Genomic DNA, 23,071 nt, shown 5'->3' with positions numbered 1-23,071 from the left:
TTCTGTGGGTGTTTAGGATAGCAAGCATATTGGATGGCAGAGCCAGGATTTGAAAGCATCTGAATTGACTAGAATGCAGAGATTAAGCAGAAATATGAAATAAAAAGAAATTTTGTTTGTTAAAATTAATACATGCTCATTGTAGAAAATCTTTATAAATTAAAGGAGAAACAAAATGGTACATAGTACCACAACTTAGAGATGAGTATAGTTAATATTTTGGTATATGTCTCTCTAAATTTACATTCATGCAAATCTATATATTTTAACATAATTGCAGTTATACTCTATCCTGTTTTTTCCATATTGAATATTATATAGTAATATCCCATGTCATAAAAAATGATTTAAAGTCATAATTGTAAGGACCTGAAAATGATTACCTTATATGAATACACCTTAACTTATTTAACTGTACCCTACTGGACTTTTAAAAATTGTTTTCAAATTTTAGACATTAAAAATGACTTGATATCTAGCAATGTTAAACATATATACTTTCCTCAAGATGAAACCTAATAGATTTAAATATAAAATCCTGCATTTAAGTTCAAAACATCATTTATAAGTATAGAACAGGAACTTACTATCAGTTCTTGTGGGAAAACATACTTGGGCGTTTTGGACGGCAAAGAAAGGGGAAGGGAAATTAGCATTTATGAAGTGCCTATTAGGTGTCAGGCATTATTCTAAACATTTTTGCCTACCTCATCTCCTTTAATCTTCACAGCAGCTCCGTGAGATAGGATTTGCTTTTTCTTTTTTCTTTTTTTTTTCAACTCTACTGTACAGAAGAGGAAAAAGGTTACACAGAGAATAATGCTGGGGTTGGAGTTTGAACCTGGGTTGATCTGACTCCCCTGCCTCCTACCCGCCTATTAAATCCTGAGCCTGTGTGGCTAGTAGTGGGCTGGGATCTTCATCAAGGAAAGTGAAATCTTAGTTCACTAAGCTCTGTGAGCCACGTCTGATTTTGGAGGGTGGACACACCTTCACCTATTAAGTACTGAGCTTGCTGACGTATGAGTGTCTTAGAGGTTGGATGAGGATCGGAACCTGTCTTGTCATCAGGGTGCTGTCATTTCTCGTTTCCAGAAGGCGTCCTCTTTGCAGCAATAGCAGATCAGGTCCATCTGCTCTGAACTCAGTTTTACTGTGTAGTACCACATAGAACTACATAGAATTTATGTGTAGAACTTATTAGGAATGCTTTGGAGAAAGTGTCTGCACTGGGTGAGGAAATGACCTCTGGTGCCACTGCTTCCTCCGTGTGGTCCTGGGTCTCAGTTTCTCCACATGCAGCAAATGGAGCTTGCACTAGGCGACGTGGGAGATATTTTCCCACTCTGACATTCTGGGTTCCTGCTGGAGGGAGGTAAAGCTGGAGGCAAGGCTGAGAGATGTGGGGTGGGAAGGGGCAGGGTCCGAGTGGTTAGAGAGAGGAGACAGAATGGGGAGCTGTGGGAGTTACTGCCTGGCTCTTCATCATCTTTGTACAAGCTGAACCAGTGGGTGTTAGGGACAGGCCCCGCCCTTGAGGTTGGGGCAGGGGGAAGATGATGGCAGCATGGAGTGGTGGCTATGAGTACAGGCTCCAGAGCTGTGCTGTCTAATAGAGCTGTAATGTAAGCCAGGTATGTGATTTTAAGTAATCTAGGAACCACATTAAGAAGTAAAAAAAAAGCAGTAAAGTGAGTTTTAATAATATATTTTATTAAACTACTATGTCTAAAATATTATTATTTAAACATGTAATCAAGTTTTAAAAAATTGAGATAGTTTACATTTTTTCATGCATAGTGTTCAAAATCCAGCATATATTATTTTACACTTAATAGCACATCTCAATTTGGACTAGCCACTTAAGTGCCAAGTAGCCATCCGTGGCTAATGGCTAGAGTTTAGACAGGATAGCCAACCTGCCTAGATTTGAATCCCTTTTTTGCCACTTATGAGCTATGTGGCCTTAGGCAAATGATCTAACTCTAACGTGTCTTTATTTTCCCTCTCTGCAAAATGGGGACAATAATATTACTAGAACCAACCTCATGGAGTTGATGTGTAGATTAAACTAGTCAACGTTTATTAACTACTTAGTTTTTTGCCTGGCATATACTAATCACTGTATAAGTGTTTATCAAGTAAATAACTTATAAACCCTGGACAAGCTAGAGTTTGTAAAAAGGAGAAGCTGGTGATGTGCCTGGAAAAAAATAATCATAGAATGGCCCTATGGTGTTACCAGTCCACTTCGCCTGTACCCCGTAGTTCTGCATAATGAAATTGACTTCAGATAAGACGGACCCTATCTGCTATTGCTGCAGAGAGCCTGCCTTCTGGAAGTGAGAAATGATAGTACCCTGATGACAAGACAGTTTCTGGTTCTTCAACAGGTGTGTCCTGTACACCTGTCTGCTTGGGGCTTGGAATTGTATTGGGTGGCGTGGAGGAAGCAAAAGCATCCTCAGAGATGCTCCATTGTAAATTGCATGACCTGATGTTGGAATGGGCGGGGAGGTCACTTCTAGCACTAGAAGGTTTAAGCAATAGTTGTGCCGCTTATGCAAGATTAGAAATAAAGCTGTATCAGTGGCTTCTGATACCCTCTTCAGAACACTGTCAGCCCAGCACTGCCAGCCCGCCTCTCTTGGCACTAGCCCCCTCCGCTTGTGCCTGCTCTCAGCCAATCAACAGTGTTCACAGCACCCACTGTGTGCCTGGACTGTGTCGGGTGCAATGGGGGGAGTGTGGGATCAGGACCTGGTCCTGGTCTTCATGGAGCTTGCCATTCAGCTGGGGAGACAGACTGAATAGCAAGTACTGATAACCTGCTAGATGAAAGAAGGACCAATTAGAGGCATAAACAAATGCCAAGGGGGTGCCTGGTAAAGGTGACTCATTCTGATGGGGCTGGGAGCGGTCAGGGAAAGCTTCAAGGAGGAGGAGGCACCCAGCTGGCTTTGTGGGATGGGTAGGGTTTTGATTGCTCTGTATGCAAGTAAGAGAAGGACAGAGGGGGAGAGGGAAGAAGAAAGAGGGAGAAATGTCTATGAGAAGATAGAGAAGAAATAGTGATTTTAGGGCTATAGTCATGAAATAATTAGAGGAGGGGAGATAACTGGGCTTTATGAAAGAAGTAGATTTGAGCTGGGCCCTCTGGGCAGAATAAGGAGGACTTTTTAAAAAATTATTTTTAAATTTACATACAGCAAAATTTACTCTTTGTGGTGTACAGTTCTATGGGTTTCGACAAATGCGTCAAGTTGAGTATTTACCGCCCCAATCAAGATGCAGAATAGGTCCATCTCTTCGAACAGTGCCCTCATGTACTGCCCCTTTATCCATCCCTCCCTCTTTCCCCATGCTGTCCCCTCACAACACTGATCTGCTCTCCACTCCTGTGATTGCGCCTTTTCAAGAATGTCAGATGGACTTATACAGTGTGTAACTTTGAGGTCTGCTTCTTTCACTCAGCATAATACCTTGAGATCCACCCAAGTTGTGTGTATCAATAATTTATTCCTTTTTATTGCTGAGTAGTAGTCCGTTGTGTGGATGGATGTACTACCGTGTATTTGTTCATTCATTCACTGGTTGAAGGACTTTTGGGTTGTTTCCAGCCTTCGTTGATTATGAGTAAAGCCGCTGTCAGCATTTGTGTCCAGGTTTACGTGCGAACACAGGCTTTCATTTCTCTTGGGTAAATACCTAGGAGTGGGGGTGCAGGGTCATATGGTACATGTATGTTTAATGTTTTAAGAAACTGCTAAACTGTTTTCTCAAGTATACCATTTTGCATGCCTACTGGCAAAGCATGAGAGTTCCATTATAAGATATCTTCAGTAGCACTCGGTGTTGTCAGGCTTCTTTATGTTTTTGTTTTTGCCATTCTACATACGGGTATAGTGGAATCTCATGGTGGTTTTAATTTGCTTTTCCTTACTGACTAATGATGTTGAACATCTTTTTTTGTGTTTATTTGCCATTCATATAACGTCTTCGGTAAAGTGTTAGTCCAAATGTTTTGAAAGTTGTTTAATATTCTGAATGCAAGTCCTTTGTCAGATGTGTGATTTACAAATTTTTGTAGAAAACTCATTTAGGGAGAAAATCTCCAAAAGAAGATGATGGGTGTGAGAGACTCTGAGAGCAAGATGAAGAGTTTGGTTTCCTAAGCCTTGGCCTTTTTCTTCGAGGGCAAAGGGGGTGCCGGATGGGGGTAACACGCAGAGAATAACCTATGAAAGAGATAGGAAGGAAGAGGGCATTCTGTGAAGTCTATTCCCGGCTTAGCACCTGCCATAGAGCATGTCTTAAGAATAAGAGGCACCGGTGGTGGCTTGGTTTGCTGGGCACCTCCCTGGCTGGCTGGCTACATCTGGTCTATTTTGCATGGCCGGCTGGGTCAGGCTGGGCTGGCGCCATCCAGAACAACAAATGCTTGTGCCCAGCCTAGGTATCAACCACTTACATGGCCTTGTTTCCAAACTGGGTGACCATGCATTTTGGAATGGGAGGTGGGGCAATTGTCAGGGCTGCAGGGGTAAGCCTCTGGGTGGGAGTGTGGCTGGTGCAAGAGAGAATCAGTGGGGTGCATTTTCTGGGTCAGGGTGAGTCCTCTGTGATGGTGACCTCAGCGAAGGATCTGAGGGCTTCGGGCCATGCCATTGGAATTTCTAGAGCATCTCAATCCTCATGTCTATCCCTGTCCAGGCAAGGTGGCTCTGAGATGGAAGAACATTATTCTATGAAAAATAACCAAGGGTAGGATGGGTGCTGCCTCCTGTCTCTTCTTTATGCTCAGTCCAACCTATTCCACTCTTGTATCCTGGGAGCTATGGCACTGTCCAGATGCTTGAGTCTTCATTGTTCCCTGGAGCAGGTCTTTTCCAGAGATGATTAGGACCTAGGGGTGGGGAGTAGGGCCAAGGTGAAGAGGGCATCCTGCTTTCCTGGAGCTGCTAATGCTGGCTGCCCCAAGGGCCTTGCAGGCTCCTCTGGCTCCCTGATGCTCTGGGCACTGGTGGGCTGCTCCCCAGGACTGATACCTCCTGCCCGGCTCCTTCCACCTGAGCAGGGCATGCTCCCAGAGCCTCTGTCTGGAGTGCCTTGTGCTGCGCGAATGCCTGGTATTGTGCACCCTGTGGTCCTGGCATGGTGGAGCATGTTCGTGTCTCTCTGTGCGAGCAGCTCGTTGGGCATACCCACCCCACGTCTGGAGAACAAGCACTTGGTGAGCAGCACACTATGCTTGTGTGTATAAACTCAGATCCTGTCAGTTCCCCAGAAGGGATCGCCACATGAAGGGATTCAGTGGCAAGTCCTGTTAGGCAAAGACTCATCTCTCTATTTGAGATCTGAATTTGCACAGGACAGGCCTACTTAAGTGATGCCAACTAGTTTGGTTCAGTGCTTTTGCCTCCCCAGTAGCTTCACGACTTTTGCTTTATTTAAGAATCCTAAAGAAAGACCCTGAGAAGAAAAAAAGGCTTACTTTCCCTACCTTTTTTGTTTTTTTTAATTAATATCTTTTATTTATTTGAGCAGTTTTGGGTTTACAGAAAAATTAAGCAGAAAGTGTAGAGTTTCCTCCTTTTCCCCCAATTTCTCCTGTTAACATCTTACACTAAAATTCATAGTTTACATTAGGGTCCACTCTTTCTGTTGTTCATTCTGTGGGTTTTGACAAATGCACACATGCATGTATCCACCATTACAGTGTCATACAGAATAGTTTCACTGTTCTCAAAATCCTCTCTGCTCCACCTGTTCATCCCTCCACTGGTCTTTTTCCTGTCTCTATAGTTTGCCTTTTCCAGAATGTTGTATGGTTGGAATCATGCAATATATAGCCTTTTTAGATTGGTTTTCAGATTGGTTTTCACTAGTAATATGCCTTTCATATTCCTCTGTGTTTTCATGGCTTGGTAGCTTATTTCTTATTGTTGCTAAATGATATTCTACTTTTTCCACCATTTCTCTTTGTAAGTGGAGATACTAAGATCCAAAGAGGGGAAGCAACTAACTGGCTCAAGAGGCACCACGAATTTGTAGCAAGGCTGAGCTTGGGGCCTAATTCACCTTCCTTCTGAGAACTTGTTCGAAGGGGCTTCTGTGACAGGCACTGTACTGAGGCCTGAAGACTTTCATCATAGCTTCATTGGCCCCTTTAGAGGCTCCAGGGCAGCCACAGGGTGGGGTGGGGAGTGGAGGGCTGTGGACACCCACTTGCTGTGACCCACTTCCTGAATGTGTTAGGGCTAGGCCCACAGACACGCACATCCCTGGCTGCTTAGAAGGGATGGCTGGGGGCAGTGTCCCAGGTCTTAGCTCCTGGAGAGCTGAGGGGATAGGATGCCGCCCTCTGGGGGTGGAGGGTCTGCAGAATGGACGGAGACTGCTACTACCCCAAGGGCTTAGGGCCTGTATCCACTCAGGAATCTTATCTCCCTCCTCTTCATCTCTGAGCTACCTACTATCCCCTCCCTGTTGAGATACCACCTCCCATTGGCCTGCTTCCCTCTCTACCTACTTGTCTCTGCTCTTGTTGTCTTTCATTCTTCTTGTGCTTCTCTCCACGGCTTCCCAGAAGGAATCACTTCTCGCTGGTCCTTGCCCCCTCCATCATCCGTCCAATAATCACTCATGATTGAGGAGCCCTTCCAAGAGCCACCCTCTGTGCCTGTATCTTATGGATACAACTGAACCTAATCCTAAGACAGTACCATGAGGAGATAACATCATCACCTCTGGAATATATTTGGGAGGACACAGGCTCAGAGAGTTGAGTAGCTTGCCCAGGGATACTGGACACTGGACCAGCATGAGGTCCAGCCAGGATCTGAGCCCAGGAGTGACTCCAGAGCCCAGGCCTGAATCTCTTGTCCTCAGCCTCTCTCCTGCCCAGGCCAGGCCTGACAAGGTAGGTTCTTTATGACTGTGGTTTCAACATGTCTTACACTGGGTAGGATTGTGGGGGTCCTCTTTTTGCCTTCTTTTCTGTCACCTTCTCCCCATTCTTATCCTGTCAAGAAACAAGATGTGGTAACTTTTCACATTAAAAGGTTAGTGGGGTGGGGGGGAGTGGACGCTGTGTTCCTGGTTCTTTATGTGTTTTGTTTCACTTAATCCTTTATCTCTCTGCACAGCAAAGCTTCTCCCTCTTTGAGAGATGAGGAGATGGAAGCTTTAGGGAGGTTAAATAAGTTGCTGGGAAGAGGTACATCTTAATTCAGGTCCTACCGCCCTGAAGCTTCTTCACAATGGACCAGATGCTTGCCAAGCTTGCCCCAGACCTTAACGCCGGTTGGGACAGGAAGAGGCAGGTGCTCCGGTGATGGGAGTTCAGGCTTTGTGACACCTAGGTTTTGTGTGGTTTTATGATTTTTTTGAGAATGGCCCTTTTCTGGCCTCCAGCAAGCCCTGGCCAGCTTTCTAAAGTCACACTGGGGTCAGTTTTTTCCAGCTGAGTACATGGCCCAGCCCAGCCCCACCCGGCCCATTTCTCTGCTGGGCTGTTTTCCTCTCCTCCACTCCCTCTCCTTCCTTCATCCCTAGGGAGTCTCCTGCCTGTGGCCTAGGAACTCTTCTGTCTTGTCTCTTTTTGTTTCTAGCTACAAATAGGCCATTTTCCTTTGTCTCCTGTATCTTAGGCCCAGGTCTCCTGAAGTGCTTCCTTTTCCCCTTCTCTGTCCACATCTTTTCCTCTTCTATCTTTTTTTAAAAAATTACATAACATAAATTTTACCATTTTAACCATTTTAAGTGTACAGTTCAGCAGCTTCAGGAAGTACACTGACAGTGTTGTGCTATTATCTCCATTTGTCTTCAGAAGTGTTCATTGTTCCGAACAGAAATTCTGTTCCCGTTAAACACGTTATTTGTGGTCATTATGTTTTATAAAGTCACCGAGAATCCTGAGTTAGCAGACACTAAACAATTGTTTCTAGGGCTAGGTTCCTGTAAGCCTCTGGTGCAATGTTTTCATCAACTGATTACTTCATAACCTGGGTTTTGTGTTTGTTTCTGCTCAAAGACATTTTATTTAATGTATATTCTGATTCATTACCATAGAACTCAGCCAACAGCACTCTAACTCATGCCTGGAAAAAGTTTATCTAACACATTTTCTCCATGCGGTACATCACAGCCTTCTTAGAACATTGGATGGCACTTCAGCACTACACTTGGGGACCATTTTAAACAGCAAAACCAATAACAAAAAGTACAAAAATGGGGAGAACATGGTACTAAGTAGACCATGAAAAGGACACTTGTTTACAGTGTAAGAGCTGAGACCAGAAGGCAGAGCGCAGCCCTGTTCAACCTCAGCTGGGAACGTGAGTGACTCACATTTTTGGCTGTTCAGCACTTGCTCATGTCTGCAAATGACTGAAAGCACCACAAGCATTGATTTGGGGGTTACACGTTTTTAAAAGTTTTTATAAGAGTTTATTTGAGTCAAACTGATAACAATTGCTGGAAAACAAAATCTCAAATCTTTTGTAGGGTTGGGTGATTTACAAATTTTAGTGAATAGGTGAATTTGCAGATATGGACTCTGTGAATATTCTGTATATAATAAGGATTGACTGTATTTACATCTTCACAGGGAACCCTGGACCCCTGCCCCACCCCACCCCTCAGATTGAAGGACATTGGCATGGTATTCAAAGCCTGGCATATAGCAGGTGCTCAATGTACAGCTTTGAACATATGTGACTCGGTATTCAAAGCCTGGCGTATAGCAGGTGCTCAATGTACAACTTTGAGTGAATGAATGAAAGACGCAAAGGGCTGATGCACTAATGGTAAGATGTTAGGCAAGACAATAAACAGGGAGGGATTCTTTTGGCTGGGGAACCTGCTTAACCATGTATGTGGGTCACCTGCTCCTCTCCTTCCTAGGGACCAGCTCTCTCCTCTCTCATCCTCCAGATGCCGGTCATGGTAGTTGTAATTGTGTAGCATCAAATTGCAGGGTTAAGGTTTAGTTCCAGCCCCTGTTTCAACTAGCTGTGCGTACTTTTGGCAGGGCACTTCACCTGTAAATTGGAGGCAACTTTCTTCTCTGGATTTTTCCTCACTCACACCAACCTTGGGAACCCCGCACCTCCCAGCTGGGATCTTCACCAGAGGCTGTGGGGGCAGTGGGGTCTATGCTGAGAAAGGGACCGGGAAGACTTTCGCATCCACAGAAACGCCTCTTAGCTGGTCAGTCAGGGTCTGGTACCCGTCCCTGATACTCTCTGCTTCTAACTTAAATCCCTCACATTGTAGACTCACACCGCTCCCCAGAACCACTGGCAAAGAGGTCAGCGTGGCCTTGTGGTAGGAGAGAGGCAATTTGCTGTGAGAGGAACTGAGCTTCTTCACTTACACCTTTGGGGCTTGGGCTCAGCACTTCACCCGAGGAGCCCCAGCCTCATCATCTGAAATAGGGTGCTACAGCTTACCTCAGGGGAATGTCGGGGGTATTAGAGGAGATGTCAGCCCGGTGCCAGGTAGGAGTAGGCATTAAACAATGGTACCTGCTAGCCTTAATATTAAAATTATTCTCTCTCTGGTAAGCAGAATGTCTGTGTCTCTCGGTATCCTGGGTACCTCCTCAACAGCTAGGCCTCCCTCCCATGATTTTTCGGCTGCTCACATATGCCCTGCCTAGTGCACGGGGGCCGTGCATAAGGTGGGGAGGCAGCACCATGCTGGGGAGACGGGCTCCCTGCTCTGACCTTGCTCTGCTTGGGGATGGGTTCTCCCTTCTTGCCCCAGGCCCCTGTCTTCTTCCCTCTCCAGCCTCCTGAATTATAATTAAGCAGCCAATCTCCTAGGCACCTTGGGGCATATAAATTTTCCCTGGTCCTCAGACATCTCTGGCTATAGTTAGTAAGAAGGACAGTGGCTTAGAATGAAAGACAGAAGACGACTGAGGAGGCTGAACGAGTAGTTGAGGCAACAAGTATTACAGGCCTGAGGCCTTTGTGGGCTGGGGCCAGGGAACCCTTCAGGGCAGAGGCAAGCCATGGCAGAGCTGTGTGCCTTGTACCTGCTTTCACTGAAGCCTCTCACACTTCCTAGTACTTAAATATTTAAGTGCGTGTGATGTAAGGAAGAGGCATGAAAGCTACACAAACTGACCTGTTGTATTCAGAGCCTGCAATATGCTGCCAGACCACAGGAAACCTACAGAACAAAGGAAGATTCCTGCTGGGGTAACTAACAATCTATTTACCTACACCATGAAAGGAAAACAGGAAAACAAAGTCTTTAAGTCATACTCTACACAAAACAAACCCAGCCATTCATTCACTGTGGCCAGACCATGGGGAACCCACAGAACAAAGGCAGAGATTACTAACATGCATTTAATGCTGCATATGCATACCTTTCACGCTGCATACCCATACCACCAAAGGAAAATAGGAAACAAAGTCTTTAAACTAATTTGTAGAAACTAAGACGGAAGGTAAACTGAATTCCTCGAACACTCCAGGTTTCTCTCATTCTCTGTCTTTGAGAGGAGACCACGCCGTTGGTGGAGCATTATTCTTTCTCTAATAAACTTCCCTTTTGTCTCTAACTCTGACCTGCCCTTGAATTCTTTCCGGCTTGCAGCAAGGACCTTCTCTCCTGGGGCAGGACTTGAGTCCCCACTCAGAGGGATTCACGTTGTCCTGCATTGTATGTGTACCAGTCCTCCATCTAAAGTCTAAACCCCTGAGGGCCTAAACCCCTTTCTCCAGGAATAGGTACTCAATAGATAGTTTAAAAAAAATTATTTAAATTTACACTTACCGAAATATAATTGACATAAAATTATGATATGTTTAATGTATATGTCTGGTGATTTGATATTTGTGTACATTACGACAGAGTTCCCCCCACCTATCTAGTTAATTAACACATCTGTCACCTGACGTATTTATCTTTTTTAGAAGTTTGAGTTCTTCATTTGCGTTCTACTCTCTTTGCAAATTTTAAGTATACTATACAGTGTTATCAACTATAATACTATGTTTTACATTGGTTCCTCAGAACTTATTCACCTTATAGCTGGAAGTGTGTACCCCTTTAGCATCTCCTTGTTCCCCTACCCTCAGTAGGTGTTTGTCAATAGACTGTTTATAAGAATTGAATAAGTACAAAGGCCCACCCTAAGCAGGAAAACAATATGAGTAAACTCGAGGTTTAGGAGGTGGTGAGAGACCAAGGGGGCTGGAGGGAAGACTGGGAATGAGTCTGGAAGAAGGCCAGGGTCTCCTGTTCCCGCTGTCCTCTCTCGTTCTTATTTAAGAAATGAGGTCAGGGCAGTGAAGGCTCAGAAATTCCCCCCAAATCAGGGTGTTTGCTCTTCTGCTTTAATGCAACTTGTGGCCCTATCTCCAGAGTCTAGTCTGGTGGGAATAGCTAGGATAACGATGGGAGGAGCCATTTTCTTCTCTGAAATGAATTGGGCAGGTAAGGTACACGTTCCGTTCAGTGTAGATGTTCCGTAGCCACAACTGTATTAGATTGGACAAAGCACCTGGGGTCAGACACATGACTCCTGGCCTTGATAATCAAGCTTCACAGATAATTCCACCAACCTGAAGAAGGATTCCTGGTCTGGGATTGAGACAGAAGGGACTTGCTCCCACCCTGAATTACTTTAGCCACTCCCTCTAACGTCTACATTATTATAACTCTGGGACAAATGTATCTTGAAAATTAGGATGGATCTCCTGGAAGGAAACTCCAAATTTTCTTTTCCTCGCAGTTTCTCAGTTATAGGAGTCATTGGAATGAAGGAAGCAGCAGAGGTATCAGTGGGCAGGAGGTCAGAGCCCACAGATCATGAGAATCCTGATGTGGCTGGAATCTTTAGCCTAGATCCCAGAGCTCTTGGATTCAGAGCAGGGAGAAGAGGGGTGGAGAGAACCATTTTTATTTTCGTAATTGGAAGAGAGATTCAGGTCCTCTCCTAATTGTCTCTCCCTAACTTTCTAGATGACACCAGGCAAGTGTTATAAACTTTCTGAGTTTCAGTCTCCATCACTTCCAGTTTGGGGTCAAGGAGCATAGGGAGGAGGTTATAACATGTGTTGACCCCCAACAAGTTAAGGAAGTGAGTAGTAGATTTGTCCCTGACCGAGGAAAGGGGATCAGGGGGAGAATCAATTCCTTAAGGATGATATCTATTACCTAAATTCCCAACAATGGGGCAGGAGTAGTGGGTGAGAAATATCATGTTCTCAAGTAGCTTACAGTCCAGACAGGGAAGTAGATGAGCAAAGTGTGATCACTTTTACAGGACCAGATGTCATGTGTTGAGTTGCATATTGGGTGCTATAGAGGCTAGGGAGAGTTAGGTGGGGCTTAGAAATCACCGATGGCCATGGAAGACTCCTGAAGGGGGTAGGTTTTGAGAGCTGGAGGTGTGTGTCTTAAGGACACAGTCGTGGACCAGGCGGAGGACAGGACTTCAGGACCTGAGGTCTGGTTTTGCTAGTTTCTCAGGGCAGGTTATTGGCCTCCCTTGAGCCTCAGTTTCTCCACTTATAACCTGGGGACCATAATTCCTTTCCTGTCCTGAAAGAGGTTTTGAGGAGCTTATTGTTCTCATTAGAAAGATCCTAACAAAAGTCCCTAAGTTCATGAATCTTCTGAAATTTCCTGAGTAACCAGCATCTGTGGCCTCTAGGATGGAGCTGAGTGTTACTTGGGCCTGGTGCTTGCACTGGATAGACCATCTGGTGAGCTTTTGGGTGGGGTAGGGGGCAGAGCAGGAGGCCTCCAGGCCAGGCCTTAGAGCCAAGTCAGGGATTATTTTTATTCCTCTGCTCATGGCACATGGCCCAGGGTTAACGATGCCATCTGTCACCCCCCACCACCACCACCCCCCAGCTCTCATCCTGGCAGGGCCCAAGGGTCACTGTGGAGCACTTGGGAGGGAAGGAGGAGGAGGAGTGGGGATCCTTTTCTGGGATGGTGTTGGCTTACCCCGTTCTCCTAGCTGTGGGGCAGGAGCCATGTGAGAGGTTTGCCTAGCGAGGGAAGCAGCTGCCAGGCCTGAGGCTGTGGGTGTTGAGGGTGGGAGAGGCTAGATCGAGAGACAGGAGCAGCAGGCCACACAGGGCTGGGAGCAACTCCATTTTGGTAACAAATCCCGTGGCCCAGGGCCTTGGATGACCCGCTGCCCTGCTTTCTCTGGGACAGACCCAATCTTGGGGACACAGAGTGCAGGTCCTCAGAAAACCTCCCTTGTGGGACAGTGTCTGGCACAAGCCTGGCTCTCCTCAGGTCTGGTGTTCTGCTGGGCTGCCCTGGACCCAACTTCTGCAGGGACCCAGAATGCTCATTTCACCTGCTTAGCTTTAGTGAGGGCAGGCCCAGAGACCACAACCTCTGGCTCTCAGGAGGGGTCCTGCAGGATTAGGGAGGTTAGGCCTCCTCTTTTTCCTTCTCTTCTAACTTTCTGGACTCCACAGCACCCTCTGCCTGGCCCGGACTATCCAGCCATGTTTAGTGTCAGGTTCCAGAAGACAATCTAGGCTAAAACCAGGACGTATGAGGCCTTAGATATTAATATTATTAATTAATGCTAATTAACATTAGATATTAGGGCTTAAGGTATATATGTACCCATCAGGTCCATTTAGGACTTTAGACCTTTCACTTGAAGCATTATTTATAGCTTCGTGAGGGTAGCGATGGTGCCAATAAATAGCTTTAACTGAGCATTGACTGTGTCGGGCCCCATACATCTCATCTTACTGATCATATATGGGACATCTCTCCATGGAAGGTCAGTTCCCTAGCCTTTTCTGAGCAAAGCCCAGGTGAAAGTCTGCAAGGTATGTCTAGAAGCTGTTAGATGAGCTCCCTGAGGATGTGGAGGGCCTGTGCAAGGAGTGTAAGCCACAGACACTGCTAGGACAGAAGAGATCTTTGATCCCAGTGGGAGCAAACCATTGTCTTGGTTTTATGGATGAGCAAGCAGGCCCGGAGAAATGGAGAGGTTGACTGTGGTCACAAAGTTGCTCGTAGAACTGGAACCGAAACCAGTCTCTTGATTCCCAGACGTGACACTTCCAAAGTAAATCTCACAGGGATTTACAGCAATTCAGATTCTCCCTCTGGTGTACCAAAGTCCAGATAGTTGCTGAGATTTTCTTGTATTTCCTGACACTAAACACAGAACAGTTTATCCTCCCCACAGAGAAATCATTATCGCAAAGAACACTTACAAGATATCCATTCATTTGTTCATTCATTTGTTCTCCAGCATTGTTCAGTGTGCTGAGGACTCACTAGAAAAAGACAACTATCCCTGCCCTCCGTGGTGTCTAAAGTGTGACGAAGGAGGCCAGTCTTTATGGGAGATGGCGGCTGGGATATGCAAAGTGTGGGAATCTTTTGGAGCGCGTAAGAGGGTGCTTAATCCAGACTTGAGGTCAGGGTCATCCTTCCAGAGGAAGTTACTTTTTGGCTAGGCCTTAATCAGATGAAATAGAAACAGGGAGGAAAGTTAGTTATAAGCAACACTTCCAGGCATAGAGAAGGAGCTTAGTATGTTGTGAGTGTCATTTGGATAATTGAGTTTGGGGGTTGGGAGTGGGTGCAAAGAAGGGTGTATAGAGAATGGTGCAGACGTATGGAAGGTATAGCAGGAGAGCAGGAATCAGCTGCTGACGGGCTTTATAAAATTTCATTACAGAGCATGTAATTTTATCTAGTCATGGGAAAGCCATTGAAAGATCTTAAGTAATAGAGGAATCACGGAATCAGATTTGTATTGTAGAAAAATCACTCTGGATGCCGTGTAAAGATTATGGAGTCTGGATGGGGCTGGTGCAGTCATCCAGATGAGCCCTGGTGGAAGGTTTGGATTAGTGCTCTGATAGAGAAAGAGAAGTGTGTTCAAGAAGACATTTAGAGATAGAAAGACAGGTTATGGTCATCGTTTATGGCATATAAGAGGGAAAAGTCAATATATACTCTTAGGTGTCTGGCCTCTAGATGGATGGTGGTGTCCTTTCCTGAGAGTGACAGAAGAGGAGAAGCAGGACTCAGGGGCAGGCTGCGGATTTGATTTTGAACATGTTGAATTTGAGGAACTTTGGGAATGACTGATTAGAACTGCCTGGTTGATAGGCCTAAACTCAGGAAAGACCTACAGATTTGGAAATCAAAAACATATAGTGGAAGTGTAAGCCATGGGTGGGAACCCCGCCGCGGGATATGTTTAGGATTAAAAAAAAAAAAAAGAGGTCAGGTCAGAACTCTGATGAAAACATATATGGAATGGGTCTGGCAAAATATGAAGCCAAGGAGAAGAAAGGCAGAGTGAAGACAATGATTTAAACAACTTAAGAATTGTCTTCGGTCTTCTGTATATTTTGAGGACCAGCTTATTAAGTTGTGTGAAAATCTTGTGGGATTTTTAATCAAAACTTCATTGAAATTATGATTTATTGTAGAAATTCAATACCTTTATGATATTTTCCCAATCATGAACATACAATATCCTGTTCATTTATTTAGATATTTTATGACTTTCAAAAACAGTTACAGTTTTCTCTGTAAAGATCTTATCTGTTGTTAGGTTTATCACTAGATAAATTATGGTTTTGTTTTCTAAATGGAATACTTTAAAAAAATTACATTGTCTAATACTTTCTGGTATAAATGAATGTAATTTTGATATTGATCTTGATATATTCTCATGGAAGTTTTTATAATTTGATTGTAGAATCTTCAATCTTCTATCATTCCTTTGAACAATGACAGTTTTACTTCCTTTCCAATCTTTAGATCTCTTTTTCTTGTCCTGCTGTGTTAGCTAGGATTTCTATTACACTGTGAATATAAATGTTGAAAATGAGGATTCTTTATCTTATTCCTGACGATAAAGGTAATACTTCTGATGTTTAATTATTAACTGTTGCATAAGTAAAAGTTCTGGTCACCAATTCCAATGTGTGTGCGGGGGGAGGGGGTTTTTCCACTCCAAGTAGAGAGTCTCCAGCACCAGCTAGTGTTCTACAGTTCAACTAAATTCTGACACTAGCTACCCAGATATAGCGTCAGATCTCGCAGGTTAGGGGCTCCGCCCCACAAGACTGCTCCCCACTTCAGATGCCAGTCACAAACCCAGGTTATCACAAGCTATACATTAGAGGTTCCAACAACCCTCTCCTTGGGTTCAGTTGATTTGCTAGAGTGGCTCACAGAACTCGGAGAAACATTTTATTTAGTAGATTACTGGTTTATTAGAAAAGAATATACCAGGAACAGCCAGATAGACTGGGGAAAGGACGCGGAGCTGCCACGCTCCCTCCAGGTGTACATCACTCTCTCCAAATTTCCATGTGTTCACCAGTTCAGAAGCTCTTCGAACCCTCTTCTCCTTCTTCTTCTTTTTTTTAATTAAAAGAGCTTTTATTGGGGAAAAAAACGAGGGTTTGTTTTATTTGTTTCTTAGTAATGGCATCATTGTAGGGAAGAACAAAGTGGGTATGGAGAATCAAATCCCTTCAAGGAGAGGCTCAAGCTGCCCAGAATTCCTCGTCCTTCTCCACTTTGGGCACTAGCTGGGGGAAGTGAAAGGGAAGAAGTAGGGCATGGTTGATAAAGCTGACAGAGCAGACAACAGCGTGGTGGGTTATATCTTGGGTCCATGGGAGGTGGGTGTGGGTCAGGAGCTCCTCGGCATCCAGGTTTGGCTATGAGTTTTTTCCCTTCCCTTTCTTGGCTTTGGTCTTGGTGATGTAGGCTTGGCCACTCACATGGTCTCCTGGCATGGAGCATTGGACTACGCCTTCTTCAGGGAGCTTCGGTGGGGTTTGGTGGCCATGTTCCCATTATACACCTTCCCAGCTCTCAAACTTCTACTTGCAAAGGCTCCAAACTCTTCTTTCCAGTTGCATGGCACCCTGTGCTGGATGGGCTGAGTCTGGGCCCTGCAGGCACCCCCGCGGAAACCTACACTCAGGACTTTCTGCTAGGGGTGCAGGGCTCTCGGATCCACTCCCCACTTTTGCTCCCTGGGCACCCTTCTTTGTCTTTCTTTTCGGCCACCACAGAGATGAACGACAGCAGGATGAGGAGGGCCAGGAAGAGTAAGCCTTGGTGCTGCATCTCACTTGATGCCTGTGCCCTCCCACCGGGCTCTCCTTTTGGGTTTTTATAGAGGCTTCAGTACATAGGTATGATTGATTAAATCACTGTCTATAGGCATCTTACTCAAGCTTCAGCTTCTTTCTCCTCCCCAGAGGTGGCTGGAGAGAGGGTACTGAAAGTTCCAACCCTCTAATTATATGGTTGGTTCTCTTGACCACCAGCCCCATCCTTAGGTGCTTTCCCAAAGTCACCTCATTCACATAACAAGACACTTCTTTCTCTCTCATCACTTAGGAAATTCCAAGGGTTCCAGGAGCTCTGTGCCAGAAACCTGGACCGAAGACCAAATACGCATTTTAAATCACAATATCGAAGTAGGTTTTTGGAAGATAACTTTCGTCAGGTTAAAGAAGTTCCTTGTGTTTCTAGTAGTTGCTAAGAGTTTTTATTGTGAATGGATCTTGAATTTTATCAAATGCATCTTTTGAACTTACGGTTCAAAAACATGATTTTTCTGTGTGCATGTATGTGTGCAGGCACATGTGTGTATTACATGGTCAAATAGTCGTCGTTGTAGTTCTTGTTTTTATATAGTTAATATTGTTTAGATCTACTCTTATTTTTACCAGTTACTTGCTCACCACTCTTTCATGTGTGTAATGCTTTCTTTTCATATGAGTTTCTTTTTGTTTTTTAAAAATGCTTCCTTTACTGTTATTATTTTACTTTTTTGCAGTGAGGGTCTGTTAGTACTCAATTCTCTCCACCTTTGTCTGAAAATACTTTTATTTAATGTTCACTCTGGAATGATATTTTGGTTGGGTTTTAAATTCTGGGTTGACAGTTATTTTTCTCTCAATAATTTGTAGGTGTTATATTGAGTCTCCTAGTGTTACTGTTGAGAAGTCTTATCAATATACACAATTAATATAGCAGTCTTCAAGTCTTCAAATGTTCTACTTAATTTTCCATATTCTCTCTTTTTGGAATGCTAATTGGAAGTATGTTGAACTGCCTTATTCTGTTCTCTTTGCTCTTTATTATCATTAAAAAAATACATCTCTGAGTAATATCCTCAGATCGGTCTTCCAGGTTGTTAATTTTTTTCTCTAGCTGTCTCTAATTTATTGTTAATCTTAAGCATGAGTGACTAAAATTTTTATTTTTAAATGTTTTATTTTGTTGTTTCCAGTCTGCTTTGTATTTTTTTGATATTGTCTAATTCTTTCTCATGTTTCTAATTTCTTGTTTAAGTTGATAATTATTTTAAATACAATTATATAATAGTTTTTATCTGATATTTCAATTATTTGTAGTTCTTGGAGATCTAATCCTGTTGAGTCTAGATCATGGTAGATATATATATATATATATATATATATATATAGTAGTAATTTGGGATTTTGAAATCCTCTTTAGTAAGGCATTATCTTTGAGAGTTCTCTGCAGTCTCGGTTAAGATTGTCTTTTCAGAAATTTTTCAGTCTGGGACCACTGTTTATTTTTATGAATTGGCTGGAGTTTTCTGAGTAATGTAAAATTCAAATCTCACAAATTTTTAGGAAAGACGATTCTTTTTTATACCTAGGTATTAGGCTAAGACAGACAATCTTCCTTGTTTATTTCGTTTGGATTCTACCTTTTGTCTGAGGATTGAGGCATAGTTTTCTTTTCCAACCTGCCAGGATATCTCGGGTCTAAGGTTTCATCTCCGAGGCCATTAAAACCCTGTGGCTTTATTACTGAGAATAGCTTCGCTCCCTGCCTCCCAGAGCTAGTGTAGTGACAGCCCATTTGCTTATTTCTGTAGCTTAGAGTTCTCTCATTTTGAGCCTCTATGGGTTTACTTTCTTCTGAGGTCAGCTGTGCATTTTAAAGCATATTCGTTATATTTTATTTATTGTGTCTAAATTCCTTTTATAGAATACGGTAAAATCATCTTTACTGTATTGCCAGAAATTAAAGTTAACAGCTCTTTTAAGAAGTTTGTTTTGGGGAAGGTACAGAAAATGCTTCAGCATTCATGGTAGATTCAAGACTAGAAATTCTGATGGAGAATAATCTAATTTTTTTCAAATCAGGTGACCTCCTAAGACACATTTCGAGGAAAACTTATTTTAACAGCCACCCAGAGGGAGCCAACATTTGTTATACTGAAAGGCCTGGGACACTGGAGGGCAGAGATCAAGACCCAGATGCTCTGTTGACTGGCTGTATGACCTTGGGCAAGCCCTTAGGCCTTTCTGAGCCTCAGGGTCCTCATCTGCAAGCGGAGGGGGTTGAGTTAGGTTTCCATTAGGGTTCCTGCTTTAAATTTCAGTGGTTTAACCTCTTTCTGTTGGACTGTTTGGCTGTTCACCTGTACCAGCAGTCTGGCCAAGCTCCTTGGAACCTCCACTCCCTCCCAGGACGTGCTGTTTCCCTACTCAGCTTTTCCAGTCCCTTCCCTGGATGTTAACCACACTGACCCGCATACCTACCCCTCTGTGAAGAACTGTGTTCCTCTAACAGGCCTGCGGGAGTGGGTGGTAGTGAGAGGCTTCAGGCATGGGAAAGGGAGAGAAAGCCAGGAATGCTCTGGGGAAAGTCTTATCTCAGAGGGTCCTGGATGGAAGTGGGTTGGAACTCCGGCGTTTAAACTTCTATCCCTGGGTTTAGGCTGTTGGGCTACACTGTTCCTCATGGCTACTGGGGAAGAAGGAAATGGGCGATATGTGTGGTATGGGTGATGAGGAGAGGTCCTCCTTTGCAGATGTGCTCAGTAGCTGGAGTCTCGAGGAGGGCCATGGGAGGTAAATGGTACCCGCTTGGTATTCATAATCCAGAAACTGCTTTAAGATTACTGGTGTGTCTTACTCCTTCCCAACCCCCTGAGAACTGTGTCCAGAAATTTACAGCTTGGATAGTCGGAGCCAGCAGGTCACTGGATTTGTTTTATGCTAGAGGCAAGGGCAGGATTGTGTTGTCAGCTTCTGTAGGCACCAGCAAAGCAACCTTGCCATAGCCCCACATGTGAGAATCTGCCATGGCTAAAAGCTTCTTTTAAAAAGAGCCCAAGCTGGAAATGTAATAGAGAATGATGAACTTCATTTTACTTTGCATCTTTGTTTTAAAATTTAAGTACTTAATTGTGATCAAAAACATAAAACTTATCATCTTAACCATTTTTAAGTGTACAGCTCTGTAGTGTTAAATGTATATTCGTATCGTTGTGCAACAGATCTTAAGAACTTTTTCACTTTGCAAAACTGAAACTCTGTACCCATTAAACACCAACTCCCATTTCCTCCTCTCGCCAACCACTGGCAGTGACCATTCTACTTTCTGTCTCTTTGACTATTGCACGTACCTCATGTAAGTAGAATCATACAGTATTTGTCTTTTTGTTCCTGGCTTATTTCACTGAGCATAATGTCCTCAAGGTTTTTTCATGTCGTAGCATGTGACAGAATTTTCTTCCTTTTTAAGGATGAATGATATTCCTTTGTATGCACATACCACATTTTGTTTATCCATTCATCCATCTGTGGACACTTGTGTTGTTCTTGGCTCTTGTGTATAATACTGCTATGAACATAGGTGTACAAATATCTCCTCAGGATCTTGCTTTCAATTCTTTCGGATATATTCCTAGACGTGGGATTGCTGGATCATAGGTTGTTCAATTTTTAATTTTTTGAGGAAACTCTATTCTGTTTTCCATACTGTCTGTACTATTACGTCTTCTCACCAACAACGTACAACATTTTGCATCCTTTTTGCCCATTGTTGAATTAATGGCAGACCGTCCACGGGCACTTAGTCCTTGTCTTCTACTTCCTTGGCCTGTCTGGGTTCTAAGAGCTGCAGTTGGAGAGCGCCCAGGTCATTGTGCTCATTTGACAGATGGGAAGCTGAGGTCTACAGAGGGGCGATGACCTGCCATGGATCCTGGGCCTCTTGATCCTCCTGGACATTTTACTTTGTCGCTTGAATCCCTGGCCTTTTTCCTCCGAGCTCATGTGCTACGAGTAGCCAGTCAAGGAAGAGCAACTAATTTAGGCCTTGGCACTCCCCTCCCTCGGTGCTCTCATCCCATGGTTCACATAGTTCTTCCACCAATGCCATGGTTTCTGCCCAAACAGGTCCAACGGGCGCTCCTCCAAGCGGAGCCTTGGAGGGCAAGGCCGGCACCATTACCTCCAACGAGTGGAGCTCTCCCAACTCCCCTGAGGGGAGCAACGTCTCTGGGGGCAGTCAGGCATTGGACAAGCCCATCGACAATGATGCGGAGGGCGTGTGGAGCCCGGACATTGAGCAGAGCTTCCAGGAGGCCCTGGCCATCTACCCGCCCTGTGGCCGGCGCAAGATCATTCTGTCAGATGAGGGCAAGATGTACGGTAAGGAACCTATTGGAGTGGGGCAGTAGACACCTGACCTCATGGTCCAGCTCGGAATAGAACATAGGAAAGAGGTGAGACAAAGTAACCTTGGGGTTTCCACCAAGTGATGGAGGGGAGTGATCTCTTGGGGCTTCTGTCAGAGGGACATTGCTTCCGCACCGGGTTCCCCAGGGATGCAAAGGCATCTGGGGGTTGCCTTTGAGTGGGTGAGGGCCTGGGACAGTAGGAGATGGGACAGAGGTGGAACGCTGGGAAATCTCACAAGCTGTTCCCCAGGCCAGTGCCTCAACTCCCAGCTTTCTACCGTGGCTGTGAGGAGTGGTCAGGAAGGTGACCATTGGACTCATTTCCTCCTTCCTGAGCCTACTGTGTTCCAGGTATTGGTGGGCTTACAGTATGGTGGGTGAGGGGTGAGCACACATGTAACTGGCTGCAAGGCAGACTGGAGTGTCCCAGGAAAGATTCAAGCAGAGTTCTGTAGACCTCACTCAGGAAAGATCCCCTTCAGCCAAGAGTGATCTGGAAAGGCTAAATCTTCCTGAGTGGCTGAGGATGCAGAACACACACATATAGGCACCTTATGTCCAGTAGCCATGCAGGAAGGACCAAGGAGTCTGCCTGGGGCCATGTTAACTTTTGGATGGAAGAGAGGGTATTGGGGAAAGTAAAACAAAAACAAAAACTGAACAGCTGTTGGAAGGCACAGGTCAGACTTTCATTCCCATGGGAAAGTCTGCCAGGACCCTCAGCCTGAAACACTGGTTTTGGGCAGGAGCTAAGAAGGTCTCGGTCACTGGCTGAAGCCCCTGAGAAGAGTGGGCCCCACCTTGGCTCCCAGCAAGATGGTCCCAGTCCCGATGCCTACACTGGTGCCTACACTGGTGCCTCTCCCCGAACACAGATGCTTTGTCAGCTGTTTAAAGAACACTGTGTGAGGGTCTTGTGGGGACCGACTATATTCATCTCCTAAGGCTGCTGTAAGAAATTACCACAAACAGGGTGGTTTGAAACAACAGAAATTTATTTTTTCATGGTTCAGAGGCCAAAAGTCTGAAATCGAGATGTTCTTGGGCTGGTTCCTTTCAGGGTTCTGAGAGAGGTCTGTTCATGCCTTCCTCCTAGCTTATAGTGGGTGCTCCACAAGGGGCAAACCTTGGTGTTTCTTGGCTTATAGCTGCATCACTCCAGTCTCTGCCTGTTGTCACGTGGCTGTGTTCCCTCTTTGTACGTCTCTACGTGTCTTCTCTTCTCATAAGGACACCAGCCATTGGATTAGGGGTCCACCCCAATCCAGTATGACTTCATTTTAACTAATTACATCTATCTGTAAAGGCCCTATCTCCAAATAAGATTACATTCTGAGATTCTAGGTGGACAGGAATTTTGAGGGGGACACTATTCAACTTAATTCAACTGACTAAACTTAAATCCGGTTTGTTACTGGCGTAGGGAGTCATGGAGCTCTCACAGCCCCTTCTACTTCATCCTTTACCTACTGCCTTCCCTACAAAGCCAAAATGAGGCCTTCTCTTTTGCTCGTTGGGGAAGCAAGCTTCTTTTGTGCCAGAACCTGGGTCTGCTCCTCAGTC

The 23,071-nt window shown here is 44.6% G+C and overlaps 1 protein-coding gene across 4 annotated transcripts in view; it reads left to right on the top strand.

Moving 5' to 3' along the window:
- The window catches only part of TEAD4 (TEA domain transcription factor 4), a 65,972-nt gene that overhangs the window by 5,329 nt on the left and 37,572 nt on the right, over positions 1-23,071 (top strand). For 3 of the 4 annotated variants that reach the window (XM_039869149.1, XM_039869151.1, XM_039869150.1), the window contains exon 3: positions 21,225-21,479. The exons of the other annotated variant lie outside the window; for it this stretch is intronic. In XM_039869149.1, the coding sequence (XP_039725083.1) occupies positions 21,363-21,479 (117 nt within the window). In that variant the 5' untranslated portion in view covers positions 21,225-21,362. The remainder of the gene's footprint in view (positions 1-21,224; positions 21,480-23,071) is intronic. 4 annotated transcript variants of the gene reach the window in all.

This window comes from Pteropus medius, unplaced genomic scaffold, assembly GCF_902729225.1.
Source record: "Pteropus medius unplaced genomic scaffold, Ma_sr-lr_union100, whole genome shotgun sequence".
Classification (NCBI taxonomy): Eukaryota; Metazoa; Chordata; class Mammalia; order Chiroptera; family Pteropodidae; genus Pteropus; species Pteropus medius.
Note: the sequence above shows the minus strand (reverse complement) of the source record. Positions and strands in the feature narration are given on the sequence as shown.